This window comes from Scyliorhinus canicula, chromosome 21 (genome assembly GCF_902713615.1).
Source record: "Scyliorhinus canicula chromosome 21, sScyCan1.1, whole genome shotgun sequence".
In the NCBI taxonomy this organism is placed as follows: Eukaryota; Metazoa; Chordata; class Chondrichthyes; order Carcharhiniformes; family Scyliorhinidae; genus Scyliorhinus; species Scyliorhinus canicula.
Genome location: NC_052166.1, coordinates 46,708,362 through 46,728,894, shown reverse-complemented (window position 1 = coordinate 46,728,894; position 20,533 = coordinate 46,708,362). Strand labels below are relative to the sequence as shown.

At 47.1% G+C, this 20,533-nt stretch overlaps 1 protein-coding gene across 1 annotated transcript in view; it reads left to right on the top strand.

The window, feature by feature from the left end:
• LOC119955516 (nuclear receptor subfamily 6 group A member 1-like) overlaps positions 1-20,533 on the top strand; it is a 592,263-nt gene that overhangs the window by 38,730 nt on the left and 533,000 nt on the right. Inside the window, exon 2 of the mRNA XM_038781784.1 lies at positions 18,557-18,601. Coding sequence (XP_038637712.1) covers positions 18,557-18,601 — 45 coding nt within the window. The remainder of the gene's footprint in view (positions 1-18,556; positions 18,602-20,533) is intronic.

Below are 20,533 nucleotides of genomic sequence, written 5' to 3'. Positions count from 1 at the left end.
GCAGCCATGTGTACCATCCACAAGATGTACTGCAGGAACTTACCGGTTCTTGAGGCAAAATCTTCCAAACCCACGACCACTGCCACCTAGAAGGACAAGATACTTGGAACTATCACGATCGTCACTCACAACCTGTCCCTACTCTGCTCCGAGGTCCCCAACTGCTTCAAGAAGACCACAATCATACTGGTGCCAAAGAAAAACCAGGCAGTGTGCCTCAATGACTTCCGTCTAGTGGCCCTGACTTCAGTCGTAATGAAGTGCTTTGAGACGTTGGTCATGAAGCGCATCACCTCCATTCTCCCAGAACACCTTGATCCAGTGCAATTCGCATAGCACCGCAACCGGTCCACAGCAGACGCCACCTCCATTCATCCTGGAGCATCTTGACAACAAAGACTCTTGCATCAAACAGCTATTTATTGACTACAGCTCCGCCTTCAATACCACAATCCCAGCCAAGCTCATATCAAAGCTTCAAAACCTAGGACGTGGCTCCTCACTCTGCAACTGGATCCTCGACTTTCTAACCCACAGATCACAATCAGTAAGAATAAACAACAACAATAGTACTCAACACCAGGCCACGTACTTAGCCCCCTACTATACTCCCTATACACACATGACGGCGTGGCAAAATTTGGTTCCAAATCCATCTACGAGCTTGCTGGCGATACAACCACAGTGGGCTGGATCTTGAATAACGACGAGTCAGAATACAGGAGGGAGATTGAGAACCTAGTGGAGTGGTGCAGCGACAACAATCTATCCCTCAAGGCCAGCAAACCTAAAGAGCTGGCTATTGACTTCAGAAAGCAAAGTACTGTAACACACCCCTGTGAGCATAAATGGGGCTGAGGTGGAGATGGTTAGCAGTTTCAAATTCCTAGGGGTACACATCTCCAAAAATCTGTCCTGGTCCACCCATGTCGACGCTACTATCAAGAAAGCACAACAACGCTTATACTTGCTCAGGAAACTAAGGAAATTTGGCATGTCCACATTAACTCTTACCAACTTTTTCAGATGCACCATAGAAAGCATCCTATCTGGGGGACTTCCGGTGGCATGGGCTAGCGGGGCGGCCGCAGCGAATAGAGCTCCCGCCGGTGGCCACGATTCTCGGGGATTTCGGGCAGAAGGCATGGGACAGACATGAAGAGCAGAAGTGGAAGAGAGACTGTGTACTGTGTTTGAACAGCTATAATGTTATAACTTACTTTTTACGGATTTGTATTGTAATTTACTTCTCTTTGCATTGTTAGAGAATTCAAGTTAATGGTGGGTTTATTGGCGTTCTGTGTTGCGACGGTTAAATGTTATGTTAGTGAATTGTAGGGGTTGGATTGTTGGGTTTGTTTTGTTGCTTTCTTTGGGACTGGGTGGAAGGGGATAATATGTCTTTGTGGGGGGGAGCCACCCACACTAGCTAGCTAAAGTCAGCTAGTAAACGGAGGTGAGGTGAGAGGAGGGCTGCGGACGTTGGAGCCTGGATAGCAGGCTTCAGTGGGCCTACGAGGCGAGTGAGGGGGGGGAGGGGGGGAGGGATGGATGGATGGATGTTGGGGGCAATGTTGTTTCAGGGGGAAATGTTGGGAGGTTCTCGGGAAGGGGTTCGATGTTAACAATGGACAGGGGCGGGTCAGGCTTATGGGGTAGGGCCCGAGGGTATGATGATGGTGGATAAGAAAGGTGGTTGGGGGGGGTGTGTGTGTGAGAGAGACCCCCAGTAAGTATAGTCACGTGGAACGTGAGAGGGCTCGGAGGTCTGGCCAAGAGGTCAAGGGTGCTTGCGCATCTTAAAAGTTTGAAAAACGATGTGGCAATTCTGCAGGAGATTCACTTGAGGGTGAAGGACCAGGTGAGACTTAAAAAGGGCTGGGTTAGCCAAGTATTTCACTCTAGATTTGATGGAAGGGCTCGAGGGGTAACGGTGTTGGTCAGCAAAAGGGTACGCTTCCAGATGGAGAAGGTGGTGGCAGATTAGGGTGGTAGATATGTGATTGTGGCAGGGGCGCTGGAGGGGAGATTAGTGGCGCTGGTAAGTGTATACGGTCCCAATTGGGACAATGTGGGATTCGCGAGGAAGGTCTTTGGGGCCATTCCCGACTTGGACACACGCAAGCTGATTGTGGCGGGGGGGACTGGAACTTGGTGCAGGAGCCAAGGTTGGACAGATCACGGCCGCACTCGCTGGTCCCATCAGGGGGGGCGAAGGCGCTGGCTGGGCTAATGGTGGAAATGGGAGGGGTGGACCCTTGGAGGTTCCTGCACCCAAGGGAATGGGAGTACTCGTTTTTCTCAGCAGTCCATAAGGTATACTCGCGGATCGACTTTTTTGTGGTGGGAAAGGCTTTGCTGGCTGGAGTCAAGGGGTCGGAATACTCTGCAATTGCAGTGTCAGATCACGCTCCACATTGGGTGGATATGGTGCTGGAGAAGGGGGTAGCACAGAGGGTGGTGTGGAAACTGGATGTGGGGCTTTTGGGGAACCAAGTATTCTGTGAGAAAATTGAAAAGGTAATTAAGGAATATGTAAGTTTCAACTGTACGGGTGAGGTGTCGAAGGCAGTCGTCTGGGAGGCTCTAAAGGCGGTGGTGAGGGGTGAGGTAATTTTGTTCAAGGCCAGGGTGGACAAAGAGGAGAGGTTGGAGCGGCAGAGGGTAATAGAGGAGATGTTGGAGGTGGATAGGAGTTATGCAGAGGATGGAGACCCAGCGAAGCTAGAAAAGAGGAAGGAACTACAGGCGCGCTTCGACCGGCTATCCACCAGGAAGGCGGTGCGCCAACTGAGACGAGCAAGGGGTGCAGTTTATGAACATGGATATAAGTATGTTAGCAGGTCAGCTCTGGAGGGAGGCAGCGGCAAGGGACATTCTTCAGGTCGGGAAGTTGGTGGTGGCTCCGGAGCTGGTTAATAAGGTTTTTGAGGAGTTTTACGAGAGGTTGTACAGGTCAGAGCCACCCGGGGGAGACCGTGAGATGCTGGAATTTCTAGATGGGTTGGAGTACCCGAGGCTAGGGGAGGGGCACATGGCTACATTAGAAGGAGCAATACTGGAGCAGGAGATAAAAGATGCGATTGGGAGGATGCATTCGGGGAAGGTGGCAGGGCGGGATGGGTTTCCGGTGGAATATTATAAAATATTTAAGGATACGTTGGCACCCCTGATGGTGGGGATGTTTAAAGAGGCGATAGGGAAGGGAGTGCTGCCACAAACCTTGGGGCAGGCGTCGATTTCACTGTTGCTTAAAAAAGATAAGAATCCGACAGATTGTGGGTCATATAGGCCCATATCACTTCTGAATGTGGACGCAAAAGTATTGGCGAAGGTACTGGCGGGTAGGCTGGAGGAGTGCCCCCCGAAGGTGATAGGTGATGATCAGATGGGGTTCGTGAAAAGGAGGCAGCTGTTCTCGAATATTAGGAGGGTTTTGAACGTCGTTATGGCACTGGTGGATGGGAAGGAAACGGAGGTGGTTGTGGCTTTGGATACCGAGAAGGTGTTTGATCGGGTAGAATGGGGGTACCTGATGGCAGTGCTGGAGCGGTTTGTGATTGGACCAAGATTTGTGAACTGGGTAAAGCTATTATGTAAGGAGGCGAAGGCGAGTGTCCGCACGAACAATATCGGTTCGAGATACTTTTCTCTTCACCGTGGGATGAGACGGGGATGTCCTATGTCCCCCCCCCTGCTGTTTGCACTTGCGATTGAGCCGTTGGCCATCACATTAAGAAATTCGGGAGCATGGAAAGGAATAGTGCGGAGGTGGGGGAGGGGGGGGGAATGGAGCATAGGGTGTCCTTATATGCAGACGACTTGCTGCTGTATGTGTCGGAACCGATTGCGTCGATAGGAGGAATATTGGAGTTACTGCGGGTATTTGGGTCTTTCTCGGGGTACAAGCCGATTTTCCTGCCAAAGTCTCTTTTCAGGGAAATTGAGGGAAGGATTACCTCGTTCATATGGGGAGGGAAGGTGGCCAGAGTGAGGAAGGTGCTGCTACAGAGGGGAAGGCAGGCAGGGGGTTTGGGTCTCCCGAACCTGATGTACTACTAGAAGGCGGCAAATGTGGAGAAGGTGTGGAGCTGGGTCAGAGGGGTTGATTCCCAGTGGGTCAGAATGGAGGAGAGTTTGTGCAGGGGGTCGGGGCTTAAAGCAGTAGCAACAGCGCCGCTCCCACTAGCTCCGGGGAAATACTCAGGGAGTCCGGTAATAATAGCTTCATTGAAAATCTGGAGGCAGTTTCTCCAACACTTCAGGTTGGGGGCAGGGTCAAGGGAAATGCCGATTCGGGAGAACCACAGATTTGAGCCAGGGAGGTGGGATGGAAACTTTCGGAAATGGGAAGAGAAAGGGATTAAGATGCTAAAAGATTTGTTTGTTTGGGGTCGATTTGCAGGATTGAGGGAGCTGGAAGCGAAGTATGGGCTGGAGCAGGGATGAGTGTTTAGGTATATGCAGGTTCGGGACTTTGCCAGAAAGGAGATACAGAGCTTCCCGGAGGAACTGGCTTCCACGTTGCTGGAGGAGGTGCTGACTGGAGGGGACTGGAGAAGGGGGCAGTGTCAGCGGTGTACGGAGCTATGTTGGAAAAGGATAAGGCACCACTGGAGGGGATCAAAGCAAAGCAGGAGGAAGATTTGGGAGAGGTTATAGAGGAGGGGGTCTGGTGTGAGGTGCTCCGGAGAGTGAATGCCTCCACCTCATGTGCGAGGTAGGGGCTGATACAGCTGAAGGTGGTGTTCAGAGCACACCTCACGAGGGTGAGGATGAGCCGATTCTTTGAAGGAGTAGAAGATGTGTGTGAATGTTGTTGGGGGGGAGGGGGGGAGGGGGGGGGGGGCACCGCTAATCACGTTCATATGTTTTGGTCCTGTCCAAAGCTTGGGGAGTACCGGAAGGAGGTGTTTCGAGTAATTTCCAAGGTGGTGCGTGTGAATCTAGACCCGGGTCCACGGGAGGCCATATTCGGGGTGTCGGACCAGCCAGTGTTGGAAACGGGTGCGGAGGCTGATATTATAGCCTTCGCCTCGTTGATCGCCCGAAGGTGGATCCTGCTGGGATGGAGAGCAGCCTCTCCACCCTGTGCCCCGGCATGGCGGGGGACCTGTTGGAATACCTGACCCTTGAGAAGGTTAAGTTCGAACTGAGGTGAAGCTCTAAGAGGTTCTACAAGTCATGGGCACTATTTATTATGCACTTTCAAGAACTGGATAACATCGAACATTAGTTAGGGGGGAGGATGGGTGGGTGGGTTGGGGAGGGGAAGGGGCTGTGTATATTAAAGATGGCTATGGGTAATCCATGATTCCTGTTTTGTTATTTATTTATGTTCACATGCGGGCTGATGTTTGGGGGTTGGTGGGAGGATGGGATTGTTGTTATTGTTATGGGGTTTGACATATTTGTTGTTGATTATTGTTTGTTGTTGGTGGGTGTAAATTCGGGAGAAAATGTGAAAAAGGAGAATAATTTTTTTAAAAAAAGCTTCCTCCCCGCTGTTGCCACACTTCTGAATGACCCTCTTATGAACTGATCTGATCTCTTCCCATATCCTCTCTACTGAGTAGTACTCCACTCCTGTATGCTTCACTCGATGCCTGTGTCTATGTATTTACATTGTGTACTTTATGTTTGCCCTATTATGTACTTTTCATGTACAGAATGAACTATCTGAGCTTCACAGAACAATACTTTTCACTGTACCCAGTACACGTAACAATAAACAAATCCAATCCGTTCTGAATGTATATGATATCGTATTTCAACTTGTACATATTTTTCTCGGTGAGGAATGTGTGAAGGAACCTCACTCTGCCTTTAACTCTTATTCCTATGAGAACCTGTGATTCTCTTAAATTTGTTTCACTTAAGGTTGCCATTGTCAGTAATTCAACCACAACTTTAAGCAAGGACTTGCTCTTTCCAGTAGATCAAACAACATCTGTCAAGACCGTACCGGTTAACATTTTGGGTGTAAAATCTTCCCATCGATTGTAATACCTTCAGTTTTGAGGAAGGTCTCCACGCTCATAATGGATATGGTTCTTCTGCTGAGAAGCTGTTGTCAACAGATTGAAATTTGTTGCATGTGTTCTGATTAACCTCAATTAGTTGAGCTTCTGCTAATGTCAAATTATTTATGCTTGCTAGAAGCTACATACATTCATTCTCAGATCCTGCTTTCTGGAAACAAAAGGAATACATTCAAGCTTGAGCCTTTTTTGAATTACCCGGAAGCATGGGTAGTCTGTTGCTTTCTCCATGGCAAGGTCCAGGCCAATCAGAGCCGACTTAGCAACCAATCAGCACATTTGTGTCATGAGCAAATTTGGCTACAATGCAGTTGGTCCGTCAACCCTGCTTGTTTACATCCTTAATGAACTCTAATAAATTTGAATATTGATGAAATGAGAGACATTTTGCCAAAGCATTTTTGTCTTGCATGATCAGGACAAATGCAAGAATTTCAAAAGTAAAGTTACTCTAGTCCCAGATGACCATAGGCTGCTTTCCCCTTTGAGGGGGAGAGCTGACTGGTGGTGGTTTAACCTGAGGGTCACCACACCACAGGCGAGAGGCAAGGTTTAGAAGGCGGGCCTTCATGAATAACTTCAGCCAGTATGACAATTGAACCCATGGAGTTGGCCTCACTCTGCATCATGAACCAGCTGTCCAGACAACTGAGCGAAACATGACCCCAATCATAACAATTGGTACAACGGGAGAAAAGGGTGAAAGACTAATATACCTCTCCCAACATCCCACCAGAACTACACCCCGACCAGCCAAGTCCACTTACCATCTCCCTGGCCTGTCAATTTGACTGGGCCCTTTAAACTTTATGCTTTCCGGCAGCCAGGATAAAAAAAAAGCACACATCTTCTCTGGTGGTTTTGCACTGTGCTGTGGCTTTTGTGGACTCTTTTGCTCCGAGTCCCAAGCAGTTCCAGCCAGCGGAGGTTTCAACGAGATTTCCAGAATAGCTAAGTGCACTTTAAATTCTTGTAATTCCAGCAGACCTTGACTTTATGCTGCTGGGTGGAATTTCTGGCCTGCTATCAGTTAGAAGGGCACGGGTCTATTTTTTGATCACACCGAACATTTCTGAGAACTTGTTGGAACTACTGACAGATATTGTGGGAAATTAAAGGTACAAACCTGCTACCATTTTTATCATGCACCAATCCTTTGAAACTCTTGGTTTGAGTTAAACGAAAACTGATAATATTGAACAAAAATTTGAGATGAAAATATATGATGCATTCTTTCAAAACTAGCTAAGTTTTGATGTGCGTTTAATTTTGTTACTTTAGTTTGCTTTTTATTGGAGTTCCTTTTTCTATTCCCATTTAGCTCTTGTAACCCTTTGAATTTTCTGTCAATTACAGTTTGCTCTCTGTCAAACTGGAGATTGAAAACAAAATTCTTTTGGCGGTGATTATTATGGAAATTGGATTATTGAAGTAGTGCACTTTTCTGAAAAACTGTCCTATAAATAATTCTAAACATTATATAAGAAAGTACACGATGCAAACAGACATATTGTACCAAACTTACTGCATCTAATATTATTATTTTTTAAAAATACCGTATCGCAATGATTTCAAATCATTTTATTTCCAAATCATCTAACTCCCATGACATAACTATCTTTCTTTATAAGAAGTCAGAATAAATCCAGTATTATCCACCTTATTGATGGGTTGGTGTGAAATGTTTTAAGGAAGACCAAGATGAACTTCAAATGATCATTATTGATTATGAAATATCCCATTAATTTCAATTAAAATCTTTGACGAGTACAATTAAAAAAAATATATATCCTAAAAGCAGATGGATTTTAAAAGTTCAAAACAGATGTTGATGGAACATTGCCGAGTAATCTCCATAATTTTAAACTGGTGAACTTCAGAATATCAAACAAATAATATAAACAATTCCCAGCAAGCAAATGTTACAGCAATTTATTTTGAACAAAATTTTAATATATGCTTTGCTTAATTTTTGGAATTTTTCTTCGAAAGAGCTTTCCATGTCATCTTTCCATATAAAACGAAATGCATCCTCTATAAAATTCTTCAGCTACTGTTTATATGTTGTTCAAAGTTGGATTGGATGTTTAATGAACAATTTAAATCTTTATTACCTAATAATGTGAATGTACTTGTTGCACAAGGGTCCATGCATTCAGAAGTTTGAATCCAGGTGACATTTCTATTTAAGTTAATGAAATTCATTATTTTGTGACAAAAGGTTAAGTAATTCTTTTCAGTGAAAATATAATGGAGGATATGAAGCAACATTTGAATATACATTAAGCTGGAGAATGAGATTGAAGCAGCTGGAAACTCAGTTTACTTCTTGAAAGAGAAGATGGGCTATCATTGCACTACAGGTGGTGGTGTGATTTGCAAATATGCAGAAGTGTGAAGACACGATCTATTGAACAGTTCTTAAACAGCAAGACTTCTTGCTGAGGCATAGTCACTCTGCTTAGCTTGTAACAACAGAAATCAGCTATAACAACAGAAATCAACTAATGTGGAACAGAAGTTATTCAAAAAAGGGTTAAGAAGTGTACCAGTGATATAGAAAAACAGCAGTGCTTTTACATCTGCATGAAAGTTTTCCATAGGGAGTCGATTGAAAGGATGCAAACTTCTTTTAAGAGACCGTAGGAATTTGTTCAGTGCTCTCAGGTTAGATACATGCCCATTCAGATGGAGGAAAGATATTTTGATTTTATTTTTAAGGCCAAGCAGGATTCTTGTGATACAATGTAAAGAAAGATGAAGTGGAAAGTTCTTGGAAGAAAATATTACAAAAATGAAACAAATCATATGTCAAAACCTTATTCAAAATAAATGTCTGTAATGTGAATTGTTTTGGTGCAATGTGTTGACTATTTCTGTGTGATGCGTCCCCCGCCGGCCGGGCTTGCGCGTCCCGCGCCGGCCGGGCTTGCGCGTCCCGCACCGGCCGGGCTTGCGCGTCCCCTCCTCCGACCGGGCTTGCGCGACCCCTCCTCCGACCGGGCTTGCGCGACCCCTCCTCCGACCGGGCTTGCGCGACCCCTCCTCCGACCGGGCTTGCGCGACCCCTCCTCCCACCGGGCTTGCGCGACCCCTCCTCCGACCGGGCTTGCGCGACCCCTCCTCCGACCGGGCTTGCGCGACCCCTCCTCCGACCGGGCTTGCGCGACCCCTCCTCCGACCGGGCTTGCGCGACCCCTCCTCCGACCGGGCTTGCGCGACCCCTCCTCCGACCGGGCTTGCGAGACCCCTCCTCCGACCGGGCGTGCGCGACCCCTCCTCCGACCGGGCGTGCGCGACCCCTCCTCCGACCGGGCGTGCGCGACCCCTCCTCCGACCGGGCGTGCGCGACCCCTCTTCCGACTGTTGCCAATTTCATGGAATACTATAATAATGTTGCACTTTAGAGTCTCCAATATGATACTGAGGCTCTTTTTATGATATGATCTTATGTCTCAACAGCATCGCCAATTCTGTGGGTGTTTCTAGTTCTCTTACTGAACGACAAGGCTGTCCCGTATATCGGTCAAATGACCACACAACCAGTTAGTCAGTTCAAGTTCAAAGATGGTTTATTTACACAAATGGGTTACTTTGACATTCAAGCACAATATACTACAAGTTAAACTACATCTATCAACTACAATAACCTACACTTAACTTCAGGCGACCGGCACTGTGCAAGTGGATAAGGCCTTTATCTTGATCACGTGGCTGGTTTGAAGAAGTGGCTCTGTCTCTGCTGGGCTTATCCGTCAGGTAGTGATCGTTGGTCTTGAACTTGGCTGTCTGGTCATTATGCTGCAGTTGGGCTGGCACAGGCCGAATTCAAAGGAGGCTGGCACAGGCTGGGTCCAAAAGAGACTGAACACATGGCTGTGTCCCTTTTTATCCTTGTGAGTTTTGTGCCCTTTGGGACAATCCTTAATCTTGGACCCAATAGTTGGACAGGGCTTCGATCACTGCCTTCGATTTCGGCCAATAAAGGGGCCGTTGCATTGGTGGCTGGGTGGGTCATTAGCGGTCATTGACCTTGGCAGTTGGGCTCTCTGAGTAAAGGGAGTGGTGCCGATCAGTCTGTGGCTGTATCATTTTCTTGAGTGCAGTCCTATTGTTCTGGGGAAATGGGCCAATAGAATGCAAATGAGTGGGAGTTTCGATCAGGTCTAGCTATCTGGGTTGCAGGTACACAAAAATTCTGTATCTGTCTGAGACCTGGGTTAGGCACAATTCCCATGGTCCTTTGTAGGTGGCCATCTCAGATGGCTACACGATCCCCTAATGGCATACTTAATTTTTTCCAAATGCAGAATTCCGACAAATCGCCTGGCCATGCCGATGCCTTCGGCGGAGCCAATGCCCTCCATCCAATAAGACTCGTCTCCGAGCTATTAGAGCGGCAAAGGCCAAGATATCAGTCTGCCTTCCCTCTTGCCCCATTAGGCCCGGCTACAACTTCCGAAATCTCTGACCTTGTTTCAAAGAAGGAAGCCTAGAACTTAGCCAGCTTAGGAAAAAATGAAAACAGATGCAAGTGGTTCACTGGTGATCTTGAACAATGCTCACATCGATCCCCTATACCCAGAAGAACACACTCCTGCCTGCCCTGGTCAAGTGCACCCTATTCACCACTTTAAACTGTATTAAACTTAATCTCACACATGGGGAGGCAGAGCCTCACTCCACGCCCACCCATCCAAACCCAAACCTACCTATTCCTCCCATTTCCCCTTTGCTTCCTCCAGCGAAGCCTTCTCTGTCGCCACCATCTGCCCATATGTCTTTTTTTTTTAATAAACATTTTATTGAGGAATTTTTGGTATAGTAACAACAACAAAATAAACAATATACATGAAACCATAAACGTAGTGCAAAAGCCGTCTCCCTTCCTTACAGGTCCCACCCTTATTGACCCCCTACTCTAATCTAAACTACCCCCACCCCGTCTGCTGATGATTAATTTTACGCAAAGAAGTCGAAGAACAGTTGCCACCTCCGGTTGAACCCGAACAGTGACCCTCTCGAGGCGAACTTGATTTTCTCCAAACAGAGAAAGCTAGCCATGTCCGATAGCCAGGTCTTTGACTTCGAGGGCTTTGGATCCCTCCATGCTAATAGTATCCGTCTCCAGGCTACCAGGGAAGCAAAGGCCAGAACGTATGCCCCTTTCTCCTCCCGGATTCCTGCGCCTTCTGACACTCTGAAAATCTCCACCTCTGGACCCAGCGCCACCCTTGTTTTTAACACCGTGGACATGACATCCGCAAATGCCTGCCAAAATCCCCTAAGCTTTGGACATGTCCAAAACATGTGGACATGGTTCGCCGGTCCTCCCGCACATTTTGCACACCTGTCCTCCACCCCAAAGAATCTGCTCATCCGGGCCACTGTCATGTGAGCCCGGTGAACAACCTTAAATTGTATCAGGCTAAGCCTGGCACATGTTGCGGATGTGTTGACTCTACACAACACGCCTGCCCATAGACCATCCTCTATCTCACCTCCCAGCTCCTCCTTCTACTTGAGCTTGAGCTCCTCGGTCTGCTTCTCCTCCGACCCCAAAAGCTCCTTGTAAATGCCTGAGACACTCCCTTCTCCTACCCACCCTCTGGAAAGTACTCTGTCCTGAATTTCCCTTAGCGGTAGGAGCGGGAAGGTTGACACCTGTTTACGAAGGAAGTGCTGCACCTGCAGATACCTGAATTTGTTTCCCCTCACCAACCCTAACTTTTCCTCCAACGCCCTCATATTCGGAAAGCTCCCCTTTATGAACATATCCCCCATCCTCTCAATCCCCGCTCTCCGCCATAACCATAACCAGGCCCCCCCGGTCCATACTCCCCGGGGCAATCTGGTGAGTATCACAGATTGGGGCCCAGACCGATGCTCCCACATGCCTCCTCCATTGGCCCCAAACTCTCCGGGCCGCCACCACCACTGGACTGGTGGAGTACCGTGCCGGCGGGAACGACAGAGACGCAGTTACCAACGCCCCCAGACTGGTGCCCTTACATGAAGCCGATTCCTACGCACCCATGCCGACCCCTCCCCCACCACCCACTTCCTGATCATAGCTATATTAGCCGCCCAGTGATAGTTGCTAAAATTTGGCAGCGCCAGCCCGCCCTCTTCCCGACTCCGCTCATGCATTAGCTTCCTCACTCGCAGGGTCTTGCCCGCCCAGACGAAGCCCGTGATCATTCTGTTGGCCCGCTTAAAAAACGACCGCGGAATAAAGATGGGGAGACACTGAAATACAAATAGGAATCTCGGGAGGACCGTCATCTTCAGCGTTTGCACCCTCCCAGCCAGAGACAACGGAAGCGCGTCCCATCTCCGAAAATCGTCCTACATTTGGTCCATCCCCTCTATTGGGTCCGAAACATACGGAAGCAGGTCATTTGCAAAGTGCGAATCCCTGTGCCCCCCCCCCCCCCCCCCCCAAACCTCTACCTACCCGGACCGGTTCTCTCCAGACCCTTGAGGCTCTCCAAGCAATTGCCAACTGCTCTATAGCCAGTGCAAACAACAGTGGGGAGACTGGTTACTGTCTTTACTAACCTGCAGGTCAACCCAGTGTGGAGAATGATCTGAGATTGTAACTGCTGAGTACCCCGTGTCCACCACCCCAACCAGCAAGGCCCTGCTCAAAATAAATCAATCAATCCGGGAGTACTCTTTATACGTGTGAGTAGAAGGAGAACTTCTTCACCCTCGCTGCCCAAATCTGCATGGATCCACCATCCCTTCCCATCAGCTACATGAACCCTCTTAGTTCCTTTGCCATTGCTGGCACCCTGCCCATTTTCGAGCTTGACCGGTCCAAGCCAGGGCCCATAACTGCATTGAAGTCCCCTCCCATGACCAACCTGTGCGAGTCCAGGTACGGTATCTTGCCCTGTATCCTCTTTATAAACTCCACATCATCCCAATTTGGCGCATACACATTTACTAATACCACCTGCACCCCCTCGAGCTTCCCACAGACCATAATGTACCGACCTCCCACGTCCGAGACTATTCTATCCGCCTCAAACACCACCTGCTTATTGATCAGGATCGCAACCACCCCAGGTTTTGAATCTAGTCCCGAGTTAAAGACCTGACTGACCCAGCTCTTCCTCAGTCTAACCTGGTCCGTTACTCTAAGGTGCGTCTGCTGCAACATTACCATGCCCGCCTTCAATCCCCTAAGATGCGCAAACACACGTGTCCTTTTGATCGGCTCAGTTAACCCTCGAACATTCCAGGTGATCAGCCTCGTGGGGGGCACATTGCCCCACCGATCAGCCATCCCCTTTTTTAGGCCAGCATGTGCTCCCGCCTCCACCGGTCCATCCTCAGGCAGCCCCCGCCCCCAACCTCCTCTCTGTCCCTCAGCCCAAGTCCCACCCTCATCAGCAGAACATTCACCCCCTCCCCAGTAACAACACCCTGTAACCCAACCCCTTTACTAAACCAAACATATGCACACCCCCCACTGCACTTCCGAGAGCTAGCTCGCCCAGCTAGCTTGGGGCCCCCATCCCTGGCGCCAGAAAGTCTCACACCTATTGTTCCCCCCCTCCCCATACAAACAAACTCCAACATCAAACAATCCCCACACAATTGCCCAACAGAAAAACACCAAGATCAAAACAAGCACAAGCACACCTCCACCCCCAAGAGTGCAAATGAAAACCTTAACTCACTCACTCAGCTCTACCGCTGGTTCCAAATCAATGCAAACGGCATCACAAACATCTTCCATGAAACGCGAAACGAGAATCTTTTTACAAAAACAGTGAAACAAAAACCAAAAACAGTAACATGAACATTGCAGCCAAGTTCAAAAGTTCTCAATCCATGACCAGCCCTTTCTTTTTCGCAAAGTCTAACGTGTCCTCAGGCGACTTGAAGTAGAAGTTCTTATTTTTATGCGTGACCCAGAGACGGGCTGGGCATAACAGTCCAAAGTTCACCTTTTATTAAAAAGGATCGACCTACTCTGGTTGAAACCTGTTCTCCTCCTGGCCACCTCTACACTCAGGTCCTGGTAAACCCGCGGGATGCTATGTCCCATTTACAGCTCCATGTCTGCTTGGCCGACTGTAGAATGAGCTCCTTATTCAAGAACCTGTGGAATCTCACCACCATTGCCCTCAGGGGGGATCTCCCATTCGCGGCTTCCTCGCGAGTGTTCTGTGAGCCCTATCCACTCCAAGGGCCGGGAGAATACCCCATCCCCCAGCAACTTCACAAACATGTCTGCGATATATACCCCAGTGTCCGTTCCTTTGGACCACTCCGGGAGCTCGACGATCTTGGGTTCTGCCAGCAGGACCTATTCTCTAGGTCCTCCACCTTCTCCAGGAGCTGCTTCTGCTGGTCCCTCAGCATCCCCACCTCCAGCTCCACCACAGTCTGATGTTCCTCCTGCTCAGCCAGAGCCTTCTCCACCTTCTGGATCGCCCAATCCTGGGCGTCAAATCTATGCTCCAACTGCTCAATCGACTCTTTTATCGGGTCCAAGCAGTCCCGTTTCTGCATAGCTAAGCCTTCCTTAACGACTTGCATCAGCTGCTCCTTAGACTGCTGGGTCGACAAGCCAGAAGTCCGAACGTCCGCCATGCTGTCTTCTATTGCAGCTCCAGCCCAAGCCTTCTCTGTCTTTTTGTTTCTGCCCTTACAAACACTTCTAGTCCTTCTCTCCATGTACCGAAGTGGGAATTCAGTAAACAATTGCCACTAATACATGTTTTTACAATTCAAGTCTGGTAGAAAAACATAGACCCTAATTTTAAAGTGCTGTTTAAATTCATTCCATATTATTAGAGAGGCCATTACCCCTTGGCCAGAAGAGAATGGAAGAGGAGCAGTAACAAGTGCCCTCAAGCTCAAACCTATGCAATAAGCCTCCTTCACCCTCATACTGACTCTGATTCCCTCAACCACCTCTGCACTTTCTCAACATTTTCCGGCCAGTAGTAAACCAAATTAGGCAGCGCCCATATTCCCAGATAACTAAAACTAATCCTGGCCAGCCTAAATGGTAACCTCTCTAGATCCGCTGCCATCCCCCGAGGGTTCACCGGAAAAACCTCACTCTTGCCCATGTTCAATCAATATCCTGAGAAGGAACAAAGCTTCTTAAGCGCTTCCATTATCCATTATTAGAGAGAGGATTCATAACATATGGCAACAAATCGTCCTGATACTTCCTACCTCCCTTCTCTATCCCCTTTCAACCGGCCGATGACCTAAGTGTTTATACCAATCGCCAAAGCAAACCGTAACGGGGAAAGTGGACATCCCTGCCTTGTACCCCTATATAATCAAATATACCCCAAACTCAGACCATTGGTACGGACACTCACAGTGGGTACCCTGTACAAAAACATAATCCACAAAATGAAATTCAGTCCAAAGCCAAATCGCTCCAATTCTCCCTAACCCACCTGGTCAAACGTATTTTCTGTGTCCACCTTTTGATCGATCCCCGGGGTGGGTGACAGCACCTTAATCAGCAACTTTGAATCTGCATTCAACAAAGAGATGGGCCAATAGGACCCACACTTCTTGGGATCTTTATCCTTTTTCAAGATCAGGGGGATTGGTGCTGCACCAGTGTGACCCCCCCCCCCAAAAAAAAACCAATCCCGAGGACGGAGAATCATTAAACATATCCAACAAGTGTGGCCCCAACACAGTCGCCAACCTTTTATAAAATTCCACAGGGAATCTGTCCGGGCCTGATGTCTCCCTGATTGACCAAATACATTTCATAATTTCCTCCAAAACGAGCGACGTCTCCAGCTCCTGTCTTCTTTCCCTTTCCACCCCCGGGAAAACCAACCCATTGAGAAACTACCATAGTCAAGTCACCAGAGGCAAAGACTTGTATAGCTCTCGGTAAAAGTTCACAAACACCCATTTGAACTTCTCTTGTGCAGAAACCAGCCCTCCCCCGAGTCCTTGGACTATCTTCTGCGAGGCAACCTGTTGCTTCAATTGGTGAGCCTTCTCATCTGGCTCATAAAATGTCCCTCTTGAATGATGAAGTTGGCTCGCTAACTCCAACTCATCTGTAGCTTCTTCCTCTCCATTAACAGCAGAATATTGGCAGTCCACCTTGAGGAAGGAATCCACCAACCTCTGCCTTTCCACCTTACCGTGCTTCCCAAAATTTGGAAGATGAAACATCCTCGTTCTTGTTAAAATCCACTTATTTCCTTGGCACGGTGGCTCGCACTTCTGCATCACTGCTCTGAGGACCCGTGTTCTATCCCGGCCCCGGGTCACTGTCCGTTTGGAGTTTGCAAGTTGTTTCCATGTCTGCATGGATCTCCCCACCACAAACCCAAAGATGTGCAGGGTAGGTAGATTGGCCATGCTAAATGCCCCTTAATTGGAAAAAGGAATTGGGCACTCTAAATTCAAAAAAAGTCGACTTAAATTCCAATTGCTGAAGCTATCCTATCTCAGGCAACCCCTTCCGTGTCTAACCTCCATGAGGGTACCTGAAAGTGGTCAGTCTCCAACTCCTATTTACATACTGTGGGATATGATCTGATATTACAATTACCCCGGGGAGTAACAACATCCCCAGGGTGGCGCGTCAGCACCACTGCTTCACAACGTCAGGGTCCTGCGTTTGATTCCCGGTTTGGGCAACTGCCTGTGCGGAGTCTGCCCTGTGTCTGCGTGGGTTTCCTCCGGGCGCTGCAGTTTCCTTCCACAAATCCCAAAAGACGTGCTTGTTGGGTGAATTGGAAATTCTGAATTCTCCCTCAATGTACCCGAACAGACACCGGTGTGTGGCGATTAGGGGATTTTCACAGTAACTTCATTACAGTGTTAATGTAAGACTACTTGTGGCGCTAATAAAGATTATAATTATTCTTATTATTATTACGACTACAAAGAAATCAACATGGGAGTAAGGATGAAATGCGGAAAATGGACATGAAAGAGCCGCATGCGAAAAGAAGGAAAACTCCATCTCCCTTGGGTATCTAAATCTAAGTATCCATGGGTCCAACCACTGCCCATCTATTCCATGAACACTAGTAGCTCCTTTGCCACCTTATGTTGTAAAGGATTTGGTGCTCTACCCCGAGTCCACCAAAGCTTTAGCCACCGAAAGGGTCACCCTCTTATTGATCAGCACTGCGGTCCCCCTCGTCCTCGCTTCAAAACTTGAGTGGAACATTGCCTCATCCGCCCTTTTTGCAGCCTTCTCTGATCTCAAAATTTCAGATTTGGCTCCTGCAAGAAAACCACATTTGCCTTGAAACTCTTTAGATAGGCAAGCACCTGGGACCTTTTGACCTCACCCAATTTGGACTCCATCACCCTCCTATCCAGTACATAACAAAGAAACCTTCATCGTCAGCAATCCAACCCTCTCCATCCTGACTCCTCCCCGGCTCATTGCCTTACTGAACAAACTCCCCAACCCCTCCGAGATAACCAGTCGCAGCGCTCTCTCCCACTTCACTCCCATTAACTAGCAGGGTGACCCCCACCAGGGGAAAAAAATCAAAGTTCTACACACAATGAATCAGCAAACAGCCTCCCTACTCTAACCAAGTTTAATATCAAACCACCTTGGATCGAAAAACCCAAACCCTCTTTTTTCCCACCCCCCCACCAAAACCTTATCAACAATTTCCAACACAACAATAATAAACATAACACCAATCATCCAGAAAAAAGACAGAAATAACAAAAACAAAAAAAAGCCAACAACTTCATTTAATCCTCCCCCAGTCCATGCTTCTTTACAAAGTCATTCGACTCCTCCAGCGAGTCGAAATGGAGATCCCTATCACTGAATGTGAACTGAAGGCGAGCCTGGTACACCGCTCCAAACCGCACTTTGCTCTTGTTTTATCAAAATGTTTTTGTTGAAGTTTTTACATTTTATACATCGTAAATTTGGTAAGGATAAAAGGATTGGTTACAATATACAAGTCATTGTCCGCTGTACCGATTTCCCCCCTCCCCTGCTCCACATCGCGCCCCCGCCCCCTCGATTTGTTGGTTTAGGCCCTTTCCTGGTTCGCTTACTTTACAATGGACTGTTATCTGCTATTTACATGTGAGCGGTGTCCTCCCTTTCCCGTACCTTGGGTCCTGACGCCTTTCCTGCCTGCATGGAGTTAATGCTCTCCATGACCTCTCCCAGTCCGAGTGGTGCTTCCAGATCTCTCCATCTGTCACGTCTGTCATGACACATCCAGTCCATCAATAACTGTTGCAGAAAATGTTTAGCAAAATAATTTCCTGAAAATCTGCCTTTGAATTAAACTCAATTGGGTGGTACTAATGAAATGTTGAATATTCTGTTGATGTAAATGAATTGGTGACAATTAGTTCAACAAATTAAATGTATTCTGTTTTTAATGTAGGGACATTTGCATGAATGCACAAAGGTTTAGGACCTAGAACAATATAAAAAGTCAATTTTATTCCCTGTGTTATAATGCATTGTAGCCGTAAACTACAGATCACCAATTCTTTGTTTCTTTCAGGTTTTTACAGTGACCAACCACTAGAAAATGACACGTCTAATACCAGTAAGTGGTTTTTTGTACATTATACAAGAATATTCCCGTAACTGTTTATCCAGCTTGATTGTAGGAAAACTAGTTGATTTTAAACTCTGTATTGACTCCTCCCCACCTTAAAGATGAATTCTAAACTTCGGATTTTATCCAATGAAACCCAGTAATATCAATGTTTTACGCCAGAATTCCAGTAATCTATGTAAACTGCTTTGTGTATTTTTAAGGAGTGCTTCATTTTCTCTGTACATTAATGGGTAGCTTTGACCTAGAACTTGCATAGTTGTCAGCATTGTGTACAGCTTACTACTGGACAAAATTCCAATGTGGGGCAGTGTTCAAGATGCAATTCCTGATGCTTACCAAATCTTTTTAAGATTATATTTTGGGAAGACAGCTATATTTATTAATTAGGAAAGTAATTGATTTTGAAGCCCTTGTTTTTCTACTACGAAGAATTTTCTACTTGACCCAAAAAAGTACAAACTGGTATTTGCTAAGCTGATGTCACCTGTTTTTAGATCTGAATTTTGAGAAAAAGAATAACTTCATAAAATTAGAATTCCTAGTTGTGGAGTTGAAAAAATTGATATTCCTTCCTTAAAATACACAGAATGAACCATCCTGTGTCACAATATTGGGAGAGAGGCGTGGGAAATTAAGTTTCAACACTATTTTCTGTACAGAATCTCAACGCTACAAGTGCGTTTGTGCTAATTGCATGCCTCTGATACAGAGCCATCCATCATTTTTCATTTGTGAAAAATTCATAAAACCTGCTGACTCGACCTGAATTTCATCAGAATGGCCATACACCATGCTGGAAAGAAGAGGTCATGATGTGGAGATGCCGGCGTTGGACTGGGTGGTACAGTAAGAAGTCTTAAAACGTCAGGTTAAAGCCCAGCAGGTTTATTTGGAATCACTAGCTTTTAGAGTGTACCTTCTTCATCAGGTGAGTGTATCTGAAGAGGCACAGGTGAAATGCTGCATCCCAAGGTGATGCCGCATCTGATCTATCAAGCTGACTGCCTCAAAGAACTGCAGAAGAGTCAGAATAGGCAGCCACTGCCGTATCAGAAGTGCTGTCAGCAGTTGTTTGACCCAGCAAAAATTGGTATATGGTACCAATATAGATAAACAACCTACTACTACACCTATACCTCTTATTTGGACGGTGCTTAGAAGAAGCAATAGATTAAGTTTGAGGAAGAACATGACATGCACAGTTGGAAGTGGAAGACATGGGGCACAAAATATGAGATAAACAACCTACTACTAGACCTATACCTCTTATTTGGACGGTGCTTAGAAGAAGCAATAGATTAGGTTTGAGGAAGAACATGACATGCACAGTTGGAAGTGGAAGACATGGGGCACAAAATGTTAGTGCTGCTCACTTGTAGGAAAATCATATTGACTGGGATTCTAGGTCACAAAATTCCGAACATAGATACATATTTCCATTCCTGGGCATGAATTGCAAATATGGTTCAAACACCTTCAGTTTCCCATAAAAAAAGTAGGGTTAAGCTTTTTCTTTTTTTAATGTATTTTATTCGAAACAAAGCAGCAACTATACAAAAACACACTCCACAAACTCTCAGTATACAGTTTGTACAATCCCCCCCCCCCCCAAACGACGAACAGTTTCTCAAACATCGTCATGAACAACTCCCACCATGTCTCAAAGCACTTTGCTGACCCCCCTCAACTCAAATTTAATCTTTTCCAACCAGAGAAAATTGTACAAATCCCCCAGCAAGGGGTGGCATATTCAACCTCCAATTCCCTGAGGCAGTGCAGGCTCATGGACCGAGTCCATGTTGCTCATTTGTGCCACCATAGCTCAATGTGTTTGAGGGCATGAACTTCTCCAGCAGCCAAGGGCTGAAGATGTCACTGAGGAGGATCGTGTCAGTGGGCATCATCATCAGCATCCGC